Below are 16034 nucleotides of genomic sequence, written 5' to 3' on the forward strand. Positions count from 1 at the left end.
GGAGACGGCGTTAAACTCTGGTTTCATAATCATCTGATTGCAGCTCAGATCGAAGCTTTGTGCACTTTTCTATTCAGGCAACCATCAGGGAGAACCTGCCAGTACAGACACGAAGCTGGCTGCAGACTCATCCGTCATCCGCCATCCCAAACCTGCCGTTTCACAACCGGCAGACCGACACGTTAACTCGAGCGGAAAAGAAGAAAAGATTAAGATTAGACTATATTAATGCCACAGGAGAGGGAAGAAGCAGACGGAGGGCAAAAAAAACAAAAAACAAAAGTGTTCCTGAGGAAAACAAGTCGAGTTAAAGCAGATCTGATCACCTTGATCTTCTTCAAATGTAACCAGCTCTTCAGAAATATGAAATATGATTTCTGAGATGCAAGAATGGGGAAAAAACAAGCGACTGAAAACTGGTGTGATTAAAAAATATAGAAAACTAAATAGTTATGAGAGTTTTCATCATTTGTGGTAGAACATGAAGCCAGATTGTTTTATTTTTTGAGGTTATTCTGAGGTTTTTCCTGAGGAGTGACATGTTTTAGGTGGACGTTGTGGTTCGGGGGATGGGAATGTGCTTTAAAGGCGCAGAACGTAAAATATGTCCCAAAAAAAGGATGAAAAAGTGATGTAATTTTTGTAGCTTTAAAGAAAAGGCAGCCTCCCATGGTTCCCCACCCATGGGTGAGGCCCGGGCCTGAGATTCCCCCCTCGGGGTATTTCCAGCTGTTTTCATACGTCAACACCGGCAGCATACGTTCAGCTGTACTACCGGCTGGAATCTACAGTGTTTATCGTGCTTTCAAAGCTTAAGGGGTTAAATTCCGATCAACCCTTCTGCTTTCACCGTCCAACAAAACAATCTTCCACATATGTCGGCGACGTAGAAAGGAAGCAGGTCTCTGGGTGTGTCGCTCTCTCTCCTCTTCCCGCCTCCGGGGGTGAAAACCAACAGTTCCTGTTGTGAAACCATGAAAGCTCTTCGGAGTCGTGCATGTCGGAAACCGTCCTGCAGCAGACACAACACCTGGGCTCAGGCGAACACGGCCTGAGTTACAGCGTAATTACATGCCATCGTGTAATCCGATTACCACTGACATGTAATCTGATTACTATCACCATGAGGCAGAATATTCTGTAAAGTGATTCGTTTGAAACAAACGAGAAAAAAAATGAGAACAGTAGGTGATCAGTAGACTTATACCACTTCATTTAAATGTATGCAAATTGAAATAAAATGAATTGTTACAGTCACTGGTATGCTGAAATTATCTTTAAAAATATTGGGGGAAAAAAAAAAAAATATATATATATATAATTTATTTATTATTAAAATCCTGAAAGATTATTTCAACAAAATCTTTAAAAGAAAAATCTTACAAACTGGGCAAAGGTCCAATTTAATGTTGATGTTTAGTGTTAAAAAAAGAAGATGTTGTCTGTTCACAAAGAAATAGAATCAAGTTAATCAAGGAAGGCTAAATAGATAAGTAAAACATCAACTGAACTGAACAGCTCCACCTAGTGGTCCTAATGTTCGATCCTTTGATCTCACATATTAAAATACTTGGAGATTGACATTTTGCTTGACATATTTTTGTAAGTCACGATTATTAACCATTCATAGCCAATAAATATTTTAAGAATGTCTTTATAATATGAAAAAAGACTAACTTCCATTAGTTTCATCTTTACATGACAGATAATTAAATATAGGCTGAAAGACATTGATGTTGATGATGATCAATGAACGATAAGAGATAAGACGGATGGCAGCCTTCATTTATACGGCTTTAAAGCCCTGATGTCCACCACAGAGAATAACCCAGCGATCCTCAGAAAGCTGCAACACGAAGCTCCACATCTGACCAAAGGACAAATAAACTTTCACTGCTTTTACGTTTCACTGCTGTGAAAGTCAAATGAGAGAGCAGCTCGGAAGCGCCTGTGTTGTTACTGTTACTGTTACTGTACTGTTACTGTACTGATACTGTACTGTTACTGTACTGTTACTGTAACAACAGTAGCTTCTGCTCAAAGGAGACTGGAGCACATTTCGCTGCCTGGGCCTGGTGGACACGGCGGCTCCCTCAGTGTGTTTCTGTCACCTGCTGCTGCTGTTTTTCACACAATGGCAACAGAACTATTCACATGCTTTTAATGCCTTTTACACATAGCCTTTTTTATCCTGCACTTTTTTAGGTGTGTGTGTGTGTGTGTGTGTGTGTGTGTGTGTGTGTGTGCGTTCTCGTATTTCTATCCTTGTTGGGGCCAAATGTCCCCACAAGGATAGCAAAACGTGGAACGACGTGCCTTGTGGGACCTTTTTCCGGTCCTAAGTAGGAGAAACAGTGTTTTCTTGACCATGTTGTTGTTACTGAAAAAAGTAAAAGTGCAAAAACATTTCTTTAGGGTTAGGCTTTGTTGTGGTGTGGGTTAGGGTTAGGGTAAGGGTCAGGGTTAGGGGCTAGACATGAATGGGAGTCAATGGACGGTCCCCACAAGGATAGAAATACAAGACTGTGCGTGTGTGTGTGTGTGTGTGTGTGTGTGTGTGTGTGTGTGTGTGTGCGTGTGTGTGTGTTGTGTGCACACGTGTATGCACATGTGCACACATACAAGATCCCTCTTGTTAGTGTAACACTGTTAATCTTCTCGGATAAAGCAGCTCATTGCTCACTTTACTCCTATCAAGGTTATTAAGTTATTTTCTGAATTATGAAAAGATGATGATTTCATAATAATGTGGCCGAACATTTAAAAAAATACCGTAAATTTGTTTGTTGGGAAGAAATACAAACTGAAACAGAAAGTATTGTCACTGAACTGAACTGAAATAATGCAACTTGACCAGAGCTTCACTGTGACTCTGAATCGATCGAATCAAGAAATAAGTAGAAAACTCTGATAGTGGTTCAGCTGGACACGTCAAAGAGACACACAGACAAGACTTGAAACTAAAAATGATTATAGTACGTCACCAAAACATCGAAAAATGACTTAAACATCTGTCAGATGTGATGAAGTGATGAAGATGATGATTATAAGTTCCAAAGTTCAGTTCAGGACTGAGGTGACAGGAAAGCTGGAGCCCAGAAGAAACCTCCATCAGACGGGTTCCAGGCGGGAGCTGACCGAGCCGACTCCATGTCGTCAGGGAGTGGAGACGAAGCGGTCTTCCTGTTTCATCTGAATCCTGCTGAGGCTGTCCAGCTCAGACACACAGAGGAGCTGCTGGACCCGCTGAACCATGGCTTCATCACCGATGCACCTGAAACCAGGACCAGTGTGGTCCGGGTTCATTTGAGGAGTTGGAATTCTCACCTGTATTTTTATTAAACTCTGAAACCTGAACGTGTCTCGTGTGAGGAACGGCGACAGAATGACTCCTCAAACCAGAACTCTTCAAAACAGTCTGGACTCTGCAGCAGACCAAACCAGGACTCTGTTAGACTGGACCAGGACCCTACTAGACCGGACTAGGACTCTATTAGACTTGACCAGGACTCTTTTAGAAGAGACCAGGAGTCTTTTGAACTAGATTAGAACTTTGTCAGACTGAACCAGGACTCTCTTGGACCAGTGCAGGACTCTTAAACTGGACTCCTAAACTGGATCCGGACTCTTCTAGACCGGCCTCTTTTAAACTGGACCAGGACTCTCTTAAACAGGACCTGGTCCTTAAAAAAAAAGAACAGTGGATACTTGATTCCAATTCTTGAAACTCATCTTTTAACTTTTTCAAACGTCTGGCTTGGTCAGAGCAGCCCAGGAGGCCTCAGACCGGCTCTGACCTGAGCGATGCTCTGTGACGAAGCTGAACTCTGAAGCAGACGCTCTGAAACGAGCGATGCTCTGTGACGAAGCTGAACTCTGAACCAGACACTCTGAAACGAGCGATGCTCTGTGACGAAGCTGAACTCTGAAGCAGACGCTCTGACCCGAGCGATGCTCTGTGACGAAGCTGAACTCTGAAGCAGACGCTCTGAAACGAGCGATGCTCTGTGACGAAGCTGAACTCTGAAGCAGACGCTCTGAAACGAGCGATGCTCTGTGACGAAGCTGAACTCTGAAGCAGACGCTCTGAAACGAGCGATGCTCTGTGACGAAGCTGAACTCTGAAGCAGACGCTCTGAAACGAGCCGAGTCACAGCAGCCACAGCAGAGCTTCCCTGGCTAACGTTCACCCAGCACGGTTCACCACATCAAGCTGCACCTAAAGGGGCGGGGCTGCTGGCTCAGCTGGGCGCTAACCGGAGGGTTTGAAGGAAAAGGTAGAGAAACTTAAAAGTGAATGTTTTTGACCGGCTTTCAGCTGAGCTGTAATTCCTGAGGAGCTCACACTTTGGTTTGTCCTCATCCTCCCTCCGTCCTGATCACAGCTCCTATTAGCTGCAGATGAAATTCCCCTCTTTGCTAACAGCAACGACAAGCAGCAGCTTGCTCCCTGAGTCAAACCCCATCATTTATACACACACACACACACACACACACACACACACACACACACACACACACACACACACACAGCTGAGGCGCTGGCTTGTCGGGTGGGGCTCGGTCGACTCCGACCGCTTGTCTGCAAGGATTTCTTTGGGATTTCTAAGCAAACCGCACTACATACGGCATATCTGACATTTGTAAACATCTTTAATGCCCTCAGTGGTCGGGGCAGAACTTAATTAACCGCTTTCTCAAAAAAATCCTCCACTGAAACACTAAAGCAAGCGTGTGCAAGAAGGAGGAGTGACACTAACAGGGTGGGATTTGCTCGGAGGCTAGCAAGAGGATATACCTTTCATCTTTCATCTACAGATCCCCCTTCATCTGGTCTTTAATTTCAGTAATACTTGTAAAAATGTCATTTACTTGAGACTTTTGTGTTGCTGTTTCAACTGCAAAAAGAAAAAAAAATAGCTTCAGTGTTTTGTAGTTTGATAAAGAGCTGAAATGTGTGTAAAGTTCCAGAAATAAAACTCATCTCGTCTCATCTGGTTTTCTCTCACAGCGATACGTAAGTGTGAGTGCAATGGCAGATCCCAGTACTGCCTGCCCGACGCCTTCGGCCTGCACTGCCTCGACTGCCAGGGAAACACCGAGGGCCGCCGCTGCGAGCGCTGCAAAGACGGGTTCTTCCTGCAGGGGGCAGCGCTGAGCTGCACGCCCTGCAAGTGCAACCTCACAGGTGAGAGCAGCCCTGCAGCAAGCCCCGCCCATCTGGGCGCTCGCCAGCTGTAATCTGTAATCTGTAATCTGTAATCTGTGACTGTGCCTCCAGGCTCCGTCGGCGCTGCGTGTGACAGCAGGGGGCGCTGCAGCTGCAGGGACGGCGTCTCGGGGGAGAAATGCGACCGCTGTCCCAATGGACCCATCGGACCCAACGGCTGCACACAAAGGTGGGGAAATGTGGGGAAACGTCAGCCTGAAGCAGGTGGAACGGCTCTGGGACTGCTCGCGCTTTACAAAATGTTTCTGGACTCGCTGCTCTTTGCTTCACTTTCACCTTCAAAACGTAACTTATTCTCTTCAGTATTTCACAGACTAATGCTCATCCAATGAAAAAATCCAACAGTGTTGTGCTGTAAGTCTAAATAGTCATGACTCATTGAAAATGTCTTTTTTTTGGTGTTGCTTCACTAATAACTGCAGCTTTAAAAAGTTACTTGCAACTTTATCAATTCTCTTCATCCCTCCACTGCATTTTCACCCTGTGTTCATCTGAAGCACACGGCTGTACCACTGCTGTGAGACATTAGCCGACATTAGCTTCTTAAATGATTCTCTAAGTACATTTAAAACTAAAGTTCGTGCGAGGAAGATGCTCTATATTACAACTTTGCTTGAGTTGATCGCATTTAGGAAGACACATGAGGAAAAGCAGCAACAAGTGAAAAGACAAGATGCTTGTCTTCACTTGTTGGGGGCCCCCTTGTGGTCACGGGGCCGAAGCCGGTGCTTAGTTCGCTTATGCCTTGGGCCGGCTCTGGACCAGAAAACAGCTGAGATACAACAGTGTCTTACAGACAGGTTGAAGAAAGAAAGAATGCTAATTTAGAGATGCTGAACTGCAACTATGGCTGCATCCAGGGTGAGGATACTACACGTCGCTGTCAGGGGAACTGAATTAGTTCAGGATTTATAGCAAACAGGAGTTTAATGTAATGAACACGTGGCTCAATGAAGCTTTCAGGAAATTGAATAACGAAATAAACATTTTAATATAATTTATTTTATTTGCACACCAGAGGCATTTTCAAAATGACTTTTATCCCTTAAAGGGGACGTTGATCGGCCAGTTTTGCTCATTGGTATTTAATTTCTAGCCCCCCCTAGAGGGCCTACACAGGATCACCGGCACTGAAAGCTTCTTAGATCTGTGTCTTTTACTGCGCTGCTTCCTTGCTTTTCCTCCTTCCTCCGAAAACGCTCTGTTCAGTTGACTCCATCCCAGTCTCATCCATGTGCGCATTCCACTCGCTGTGATTGGTCAAACCCATTTTGCCGGTTCGGAAGTCGAGATAACTGACAAGCGTTGCCATATCAGCTGTTTGTGAAATGGCTCATTCCTCAGAAATCCAGCCTGAACTTTTGAACATGTTGTGCCTCTTCTGTGGAATCACTTCCAGTTAATTTCGCGTTGCGTTCAAGGACCTCCTCGGCGGTGTGGTGCATTCAAAGACAGTTGGTGACGACTGCTGGCTCTCCTCTGTGACTCACACGTGTAAACAGCTGATTGTAAAAATATTGATTTGCTTCTTATTTATGGGACGATTGTATTTTCACTGACCTGCTGCAGCGACGCTGCTCTGATAGTAAACATGCTAACGCTACGTCTTGGTGTAGCACACGATGCTAGGATAGCTCTGAAGCACCACAGACCTGCTGCACTGTGTTTTCGTTTCAGCTTGTAGTGATCCCACACTTTGCGTCCCAAAACGCTTCCTGTTATTATTATTATGGTAGAAAACATTCCCCCCCTTGCCCCGTGTGGCAGATAACCCCGCTATTTACTCGCCAAACAGAAAATTCATCTGCCGTTGGCGGCTGTTAATTTCGGACGTTGGTGGTGATTCTAACTTTTTGCGCTATTTCCCGATCAGCTGATGATTCCGTGGAGCACCCAACCTTACCATCTGAAATAACTTTTATAGCTAACACAGAATAAACACAGGACACTGAAAAGTTCTAACTTACTGCTTCTGCCAAACAGTGTCGTGCAAAATGCCGTCGGCAGACAGAGACTGGAGGATTTGTCTTCTTCTGACCTGGAAAAAGAAATAATTCCCACTGCTGCCTGGCGACTTCGTCTTCAGGAAAGCCAAAAAAAACTGCCTTTCCAGGATATCCAAATAAACATCTTCTTGGAGCCATGTTCTCTGGATCTAACACCAACACACACACCAGGCACAGAGAACCAGGGCCGGGTCTCAGCAGGACCATATAAGGAAGTCTGGATCACATCTACGTCTCAACGGTCCGGCTTGAAAACCCTCAGAGAACCAGAGTCTTCACAGCCAGGAAGAACGTTTTCAGGGCTTGCGGGAAAAGACATGAACCGCATTACTGGACACTTTGGCGTCGTTTCACATTGGTATCAGACAGTTTAATAGTGTTTACAGGTTTAAAGAAGAGGTCCACTGATCAACGTCCCCTTTAAATTATTATAATTTTTTTTTTAAATAACTAAAATCTTGAAATAAAATACTAAAATTAGTAGTTTCTAAAAGAGGAAATCTCTAAAAGAAAACCCAAGCTAAATTGCTTGGAAATGAGACAAAATGGTTCAAATGTTCTTCATTGCTGTGGCCTGTAAATATTATCTGTGTGTTTTGGTTATTTTTGGGTTTTTTTCATCCTTTCTGCTCTGATATTAGTCAACGTTAAGCCTTGAACAGGTCAATATTTAAAAGATACTTATTACATTTTGTCCTGTCTTATTTGATATTCAGCTTTCTTTCTGTTTATTTTGAGTGGAGCAACACTTGAAGGAAATTAACTCTGGGATTTATGAATTATTTCTATTCTGTTCTATTCTATTCCATATTGGCAGTATTGCAGTGAAATGCTGGAAGGAGAGCTCACAATGTCACATTAGCATTGAATCAGCCCTGTTGGACTGAGGTCATTAAAGCTGCAGAAACCTTTACAGCTGAGCTCTGATGGGTTTTATCTGTAGTCAACACGACTCAGTTTATTGTTAGATTTTTATTGACATATTCTCATTAAACTTCTCCTGACCTTTGCATTCATTCCTCGTCTTGCCCTGTCCTGCCCTCTGCTCTGCACCGCAGCGTCTGGCGGTTTTCCTCTGCAGCGAGAACCTTCTGCTCTGACTTCCTGCGGTTTGCTTTGTTTCCCAGACGTCAGCTCCGACAGGATCCTGGCAGCGGCTCTCCCTCCTGTTTTTGCTACGGCCATAGCTCCACGTGTTCCAAAGCGTCCGGCTTCTCCGTGCACAACATCGCCTCCACCTTCGACCACGGTAAGGCTCACCTGTGGGCTCGGTGATCCCGGCCCGCCGGACGGACCGGTGTGTTTGAGCGAGAGCTGACCGGCGGGGCTGTTTCAGGTCCGGAGGACTGGAAGGTGGCCACGGCGCAGGGCCTCACTCCTCACGACACCGTCTTCCGCTGGTCGCCCAAGCATCAGGACGTGGAGGTGATCTCCAGGAACAGCCTGCCCATCTACCTGTACGCCCCGGGTGAGACCCGCCTCTCCGCCGCTCCCGCCGCTCCGCCGCTCCCGTCTCTCTCCAAGGTTTGACCGTTTCTTTTCACTGCTCTCCTCCAGATCGTTTCCTTGGCAACCAGCTGCTGAGCTACGGACAGAATCTGTCCTTCTCGCTGCGTCTGGACCGCGGCGTCCGACACCCGTCGACCAACGACGTGATCCTGGAAGGGGCGGGGCTCCGAGTCGGCGCCTCGCTGGGTGACCTGCGGTTTATCATCCCGTGTGGACAGAAGATCCACTACAGCTTCAGGTCAACAGAAGTTCAGTGAATGAAGTGCTTGTTGTTCCTCACCGCTGCTTTTCTTCAGCCAGAAGTCAAATAATCCGGGTGTGACTGGTGAATGACAGCGGTTAAACTTCCTGAGTTCATCTCAGCTGCTGAAGCTTCAGACTTCAGAGCTGTCAGAGGCCTCCTTGGGCTTTTTCTTGCTAGTTTCATGGATGTTTGCTGGATTACTTCCTGTAATATGTCTGTGGAGTTGCTCAGTGTTTTGCTTTTTTGTCTTCCTTGGAGATTTTGATTTATTTTCACCTCTCAACACAAATCTGAGCCAAATATGAGTTTTTTTTTCCCCTGAAAGTGGAAAATTTCCCAGTGATTCCTCTTGGCAGGCACTGTGGTGATCTGTGTTTGTCGATGTGTCACATCACATCCCACCTCGCGCTCCCCTCCGGTGGAAAGCCTTTCTGAAGCGTCAGAGTTGGATCTTATCCTGGCTTTGTTTGCTGATGTGTAAACATTCCTGACTTGAGGAATCTTGTGGCAGCAGAGCAAGTAGAAACGCAGAAGGAATCTGGAGCTGCCAAGGCTCTGTTACAGCAGCTTTCTTTAATATCCTCGGATAACTGCTTCCTCTTTTCAGTCACACTCGAGGATCACGCTTTATAGCGCCAGACAGTCACACTTGGAGGGAAAAACACTGATTAACTGACTGTAGTGGCTCATACTGAGCAGCTGGTGAATACTTTGGCCTTTTGGAAGCAGCCTGATCGACAGTGTCTATAAAGAGTGTGTATCTTAAAGACAAGCTGCTTCAGAGGTCTGTTAAAGTCAATGCATCGATGGCTCAGGGTCTAAAAGCGAGAGGTATGAATGTTTTAGTCTGAACACTGAGAGTTTTCACTGAGCAGGACGTAAACCTGCACTGGCTGACGTTTTGTGTGTGATGAACAGACTGGACGAGCAGCCCAGCAGCAAGTGGAGGCCGCAGCTCTCCTCCGCTCAGTTCCACACACTCCTGCAGAACCTGACGGCCGTCAAGATCCGCTCCACGTTCGGTGAAACCGGTGAGCTCTTCCACATCTCCTGCTCTAGACCGCTTGTCGCTCTGTGGCTTGTGTCGTTAGTGAAGGTAGAAGAGTGTGGAATTCCTGCAGTCTAAACCTAAAGCAGCTGAACTCAGAAAATATCAAATTTCTGTTTGAGGTTAAAAGTAAAAGTAAGAGTAACAGTAGGTAACAGTAAGTCTGCTGTTTGGTGTTCGGTATTTAAAGACGTGGGGATTTCCTCTTCCCAGGACGAGGATACATCGACAACGTGCAGCTGGTGTCGGCGCGGCCCGGAAGCGGCGTCCCGGCCCGATGGGTCCACACCTGCAGCTGCCCGCCGGAGTACGAGGGGACCTTCTGCGAGCGCTGTGCGGCCGGGTTCAGGCGCAGCGCCCCGGCGGACGGAGCCTTCAGCCGCTGCCAGCCCTGCAGCTGCAGGGGGGGCAGCTGTGACCCTCGGACCGGGGACTGCTACTCCGCCGACGAGACGCCGGGGGAGCGCAGCTGCGCCGAGGGATTTTACAGGGACCCGGTCCGGCCTGACGCCTGCGTGAAGTGTCCCTGTCCCGATGGCGTGTCCTGCTCGCTGTCTGCTGGGTCTTTCCTGCCGCGCTGTGACCAGTGTCCTCCAGGAACCTCTGGTGAGTCCAGAGGAACACGACTGAACAAGGTCCTCGAGGACCTCATCGCTCTTAAACTGAGGGATGCTCCATAAAAGAGAGTGAGACTGAGTGGGTTTACAAGCCTGAATAAACCCGGAGAGGCAGGGTGGAGCGAGGCTGTTCACAGGTTACGAACCAAATAAAACAGAAATGACTGAAGCTCTTCCGCCTGTGCTCAGGTCCGAACTGTGACGTGTGTCAGGAGGGTTTCTACGGCGACCCAGAGGGAGTCTTCGGCGTGGAGCGACCCTGCCAGCCGTGTCAGTGCAACGGCCACATCGACCTCGGCATCGCGGGGAGCTGCGACCGCATCAGCGGCGAATGTTTGAAGTGCCAGAACAACACCAAGGGGCCGAGCTGCGAGTCCTGCGTGGCGGGTTTCTACCACAGCCGGCCGGCCGACGCCTGCAAAGGTGAGGACCTTCTACTTGAACTTCGAAGCAAGATATAGTGCGTATTTTGAGCATTGCTGTCAGTAACAACACTCTCCCTCTGGGTTGTGGACCAGCCTGTAACTGTGATGCTCAGCGCTCGGAGTCTCAGCAGTGTGATGGTTCTGGCCAGTGTCGGTGCCGACCGGGCTTCGAGGGTCAGCGGTGCCACCGGTCCAGCTGCCCCGCCTGCTTCAACCCCATCAAGCTCAAGGTAAATCTGGGGAAGGTCAGGCGGTGCCCCCTGCTGTTTGAGCACCAGACTCCATAGTTTATGGCAATAACCCATTTTTTAAAAAGCATTTTAGTCGGTAAAGATCTTCTTTTCGAACATCCGGTTTGTGCCGCTGCAGATGGAGGCTTATGAAGACAAACTGAAGGACCTTGAGACGCTGGTCTTGAATATGGACAACGGTCTGAAACCGGCCAACAATGCTGAGATGGAGGCGGCCCTGAGAGACGCCGAGGAGCTGGTGAACGACCTGCAGGATGACACCGAGCTGCTGGCAGGTGAGAGGATGGCTCCATGACTCAACGTGATCTCCGAGGCTAACGCCAGGTTCAACTGAATGACCTGAATACAAACCGCTCATACAGTCAGACCAGTGAAAACACGTTCTCTTTTCTGCCTCTCACATACTGATATTATGTTTTCTGAAAAAGATTTTGGTCTATCCTGTCACGATGAAAAATGTTTAAGCTAAAGATGAAACGTGAAGCTGAAAGTTAAATCTGCAGCCTGTAAATCGTGTCAGCAGTAACTTAGAGTGACGAGTTGGAGCATGCCATCAGTAGTGGTGCCTAATGCTGCTGTAACGGCTTCATTCAGTAGATAACGGCAGAGAAACTGAATCCCTGCGCTCTCTGATCAGAGGTAATAATCTGACCTTTTGCAAAGAGCCAGCCCTCGTCACGGTTCCTCAGTAATAAAGATTAATCCGTCTCTCATCATGTTCCGGAAGAATGAGGACAGCTGCCGTTACTCAGGGGTTTTATGTTTTAGCCTCTTCTACAGCCCACATTCTTAATGCTGTTCTGTATCATTGAGTCAAATAAATTCAGTTCAAGGCAATTCAAAGCAAGGCATCTGGACTTGTTTTCCTCGTTCGCAGTAGACCAAGTGAAGTTTTATGCTGACGACATCTGTTCATCTGTGTCCAACAGAGTTGGAAAAGAAACTGCAGGGTCGTCTAGCCTCCATCAGCAAGAGTCAGCTGGCTGAAGGGCAGAACATCCAGGACGTCGCAGACAAGGCCGACGACATAAAAGACAAGCATCAGACGTACAACTCCAAGTTGAAAACGGTCCAAATGCTGCTGGATGAGATGAAAAGCAAACTGGAAGACGCCAAAAGCGACCTGAGATCAGTGGTAAGTCCCCTCACTGGTTCACTGGTTCACCCAGAGGTTTTGCTTGGAATAATCAGCAGGTTTCAGATGAAATGAGAAATTATGGCAGAGACAGGGGAATATTTAAATCGTAATCTCTTCCACTGATGCTTCCATGAACATTGTGTTGAATGAATATGAGCCATTATTACTTTTACTGTCACCACGCCATCTTGTGGCAGAATGTGAGATTACAAGTCTGACGGTGACGACTGTTTCTCTGATTGTGTGGCAGGACGTTCCCCAGTCCGATGCTCCTGCTGGTTCAAATCCCCTCTCCTCTCTGGTGCAAACAGCCACCGGTCTGGCCAACAAGTACGTTCATCGTATTGATCCCACGATTTTGTTTATGACTGAATAGAACGTCTTTCTTATGACCCAGAGCTGGCCTTAAAGGTTCCACTTGTCTTTCACTGTCCAGTCATGAAACAACTGCAGACGCTGTGGACCAGACCGCCAACGAGGCTTTGAGCAATGCAAAGAAGGGTCTGTCTCTAGTCCGAGATCTCATGAATCGAGAGAACAAAGTCAAAGAGCTGATCGGAGATCTGAAGAACACGTGAGTTGCTGCATTATTGACCCTTGACCCAGAAGATCCAGATGCAGTACACCGTCCCGCTATGAGGCGTTTATTCTGAACTGTGGCGGTCTCTGTCCAACCAGGTACGATCAGACTTCAGCTCAGGTGAAAGGTCTGGAAAACAGGGCGAAGACTCTGAGTGACGAGGCCAAAGCCGAGAGCAAAGCGGCAGACGGCATGCTGAAGGACCTCACCACCCTGGAGAAGAACATCCCACCGTCCCTGAAGGTACCCTCCACTCCTGGATATCCACATTTCTCCTTCAGTTTTGCAAATCTGATGTCATGTCTTTAAGTAATACATTTTTCCCATAATGCTCAGGGGGCAATGGATGCCATGGTTGCCAGGATGGATGGAGTGAAGAAGGCGGTGGATGAAAACATCTCTGGCCTTCAGGAACTGCAGGACAGCGTGCAACAGGACACGACCGACACTCAGAACCTGCTCGCCACCGGCAAATCTGCCCAGAAGGTACCGAGAGATCAGAGCTCAGCAGAGAGGGAACGCTGAGGTGCTGCAAGGGAGTCTGGGAGTTTTGCAAAGTGAAATCTGACATGAAATCAGAGCAAAAAGATTTTTTGGTCACAATTTGCATTTTGCACGAGTTTATCACATTCTAGCATGATTGGGTAACTAGTCACTGAACAGATCACTTCTTACTCTCCTTTTTAATGAAGAAATCTCAGATTATCTGCTGCAGTGTTCATAAAACCTGCCGATACTGATCTGATTTCTGTTGTAGGACGCTGACAAGCTATTAGCCAGAGTGAATGGTGCTAAGGCCAAGACCGAGGGAGCCTTGCAACGCATCAACTTCAACACCAATGAGCTGGACGGCGCCCTGAACGCCCTGAATGGTTTGCACGCTGACTGAAAGGCTAAATAGACCTGCGCTCCGACATCATTATCCAGCCACTGAAACTCCTTCCCCTCCACAGGCTTTGACCAGCAGATCGACAGCGCCAAAGCTCTGGCTGATGCCGCCATCCAGCGTCTTCCCGGCATCAACGGCACCATCCAGCAGGCCGTCGCCAGCAACGACAAGACGTTGTCTCTCTTCGGCGATGTGTCCGATGATTTCAGCGAAGCTGTGAATTCGATCGGTCAACTGGACAACCTCGTCAGAGGCATCGAGGTGAAGAAGGAAGAAAAAAACCTTCCAAACAATTCAAGAACGTTTCGAACATGTTGGATTGCATTTAAAATAAAATGTGAGCTGGTTCCAGGTTCGACTCATGAACATCTTTGCTCTTCAGGGAACGATTGGATCGCTGCCATCTCACGACAGCCTGGCGAGCGACGCTATCAGGCTGAACGGAGAGGCATACGACCTGAATAACAGGGCTCAGGGTGCAGCTCGAGACTTTTCCTTGGAGTGGGACAAGGCCATGGGGCTGCAGGACGACGCTGACGACGTGAGTAACGCACAACGAAACCGCCTCTCAGACGCTGACAGACGGACGCACAGTGAAGTGAGCAATGCGAACGCTCTCTGCAGGCGGCTGTTGGAGCGGCTGCTGCTTTCCTCAACGCCAGACAGGCCAGAGACGCCGTGGGAAAGACTCTGCAAAACATCAACAACATGCTGGCGAACATGAGTGAGTACAGGAAGCGAGTGGAGTTGAGAGGAGACACGAGTCTGAGAGGACCAAAGCCTGACGAAGTCTCTCCTGGTCCCATCCAGACAAACCCGGGACGGTGGACGAGGCCCGTCTGAAGCAGCTGGAGGACTCCTTGGCCAACGCTCAGAGAGACGTGGAGGGCAGCCTGAGGCCTCGGCTCGCATCCATGAATGAGAAGGAGGCCGCGCAGCGCCGCCGCCTCAGGGCCATGAACCTGGACATCGACAACATCCTGGTAGACATCAGCAACCTGGAGGACATCCTGAAGTCCATCCCCAAAGGCTGCTTCAACAGCCCGCCCATCGAGGAGGCCTGAGCCCGCCGTCTGCTGCCCAGACCCGACTCTGCCCCCGCTGAAGACCTCCGCCCTGCCGAGACAGGAGCTCCTTCACCGCCCGGCCTCCGTTTCCCCAGACGTGCACTGCTGAGACTCCTGAACGTGTTAACCCTCCGCCGCGGGAACCTTCACCCCGCCACCGCTCTCTCCTCGTGGGTCTTCCTCACTTCGCTTCGTGTGACCATCGCTGTTTGAGGATGTTGTTTGATGGTGAACTGAGCAGGGGGCGGACTCTGTCCGCTGACATTTCACAGCAAGAGTGTTTCTGTGTGTACATTTTTGGTCAGTGATGTTTTTGAATGTAATAGTATTTATTATTCTTTTTTTAACTTTTATAAATTCAGTATTTTATTTGCTCTGTTGCCAAAACGTTTTTCAGTCTTCCTTTGTCCAGCAGAAATATTTATATCTATCCAGACAGTTTTAATAAAATCTGCTGCACTTTTCTCAGATTTTGTTCATAATTCAGCTTTTTCAAATTGATTAATTTTTATCAACTCTTAATAAAACCAATCACACAGAATGGAATAATAGAATTCAATAACCTCAGGAAAAATCTCAACATCTGCATCAAGAAAAGTGTGACTTTTATTGCTCTAAGGGAGCGAAAGAGACGATGAACCTGTGGAGTTTCTCCAGCATCTGGTTCAGACTGAGCTGAAACTGCTGCTCATCAGTCCCAAACAAAGCTGAGCCAGAGACGAAATATTTCAATGAAATATTTTATTTTTTCAGCAGGGGGTGAGTGTGAATGAATCACTTTGCAATCAAAAGTCCACAAAACATTTGTTAAAAATAAATTTCATAAAATAGCTCGCGAGATGGTCAGATTCATTTTGGTGTCAGTCTTCATGTCGCCTTTACATTCCTTCCTTTTCTGATCGCTTGTCGCCTTCTCTCGCTGCACCTTTACAGGCCTGCTCTGGAAAACACATGTTTGTGCTGATAAATCCTGAGAAGCACGCACGCAGACACACACGCACGCACACACACACACACACACACACGCATG

The 16034-nt window shown here is 47.6% G+C and overlaps 1 protein-coding gene across 1 annotated transcript in view; it reads left to right on the top strand.

Annotated features, from left to right (window-relative positions):
- lamc2 (laminin, gamma 2) overlaps nt 1-15900 on the top strand; it is a 17709-nt gene extending 1809 nt beyond the window's left edge. Inside the window, exons 2-21 of the mRNA XM_030115852.1 lie at nt 5012-5188; nt 5282-5399; nt 8364-8485; nt 8573-8704; nt 8794-8983; nt 9908-10020; nt 10251-10643; nt 10844-11077; nt 11173-11309; nt 11449-11605; nt 12260-12465; nt 12719-12798; nt 12905-13042; nt 13147-13291; nt 13385-13534; nt 13806-13920; nt 14002-14198; nt 14320-14478; nt 14562-14661; nt 14748-15900. Of these exons, the coding sequence (XP_029971712.1) occupies nt 5012-5188; nt 5282-5399; nt 8364-8485; nt 8573-8704; nt 8794-8983; nt 9908-10020; nt 10251-10643; nt 10844-11077; nt 11173-11309; nt 11449-11605; nt 12260-12465; nt 12719-12798; nt 12905-13042; nt 13147-13291; nt 13385-13534; nt 13806-13920; nt 14002-14198; nt 14320-14478; nt 14562-14661; nt 14748-15001 (3317 nt within the window). The 3' untranslated portion in view covers nt 15002-15900. The remainder of the gene's footprint in view (nt 1-5011; nt 5189-5281; nt 5400-8363; nt 8486-8572; nt 8705-8793; nt 8984-9907; nt 10021-10250; nt 10644-10843; nt 11078-11172; nt 11310-11448; nt 11606-12259; nt 12466-12718; nt 12799-12904; nt 13043-13146; nt 13292-13384; nt 13535-13805; nt 13921-14001; nt 14199-14319; nt 14479-14561; nt 14662-14747) is intronic.
- The last annotated feature ends 134 nt before the right edge of the window (nt 15901-16034 follow it).

This window comes from Salarias fasciatus, chromosome 18 (assembly GCF_902148845.1).
Source record: "Salarias fasciatus chromosome 18, fSalaFa1.1, whole genome shotgun sequence".
In the NCBI taxonomy this organism is placed as follows: Eukaryota; Metazoa; Chordata; class Actinopteri; order Blenniiformes; family Blenniidae; genus Salarias; species Salarias fasciatus.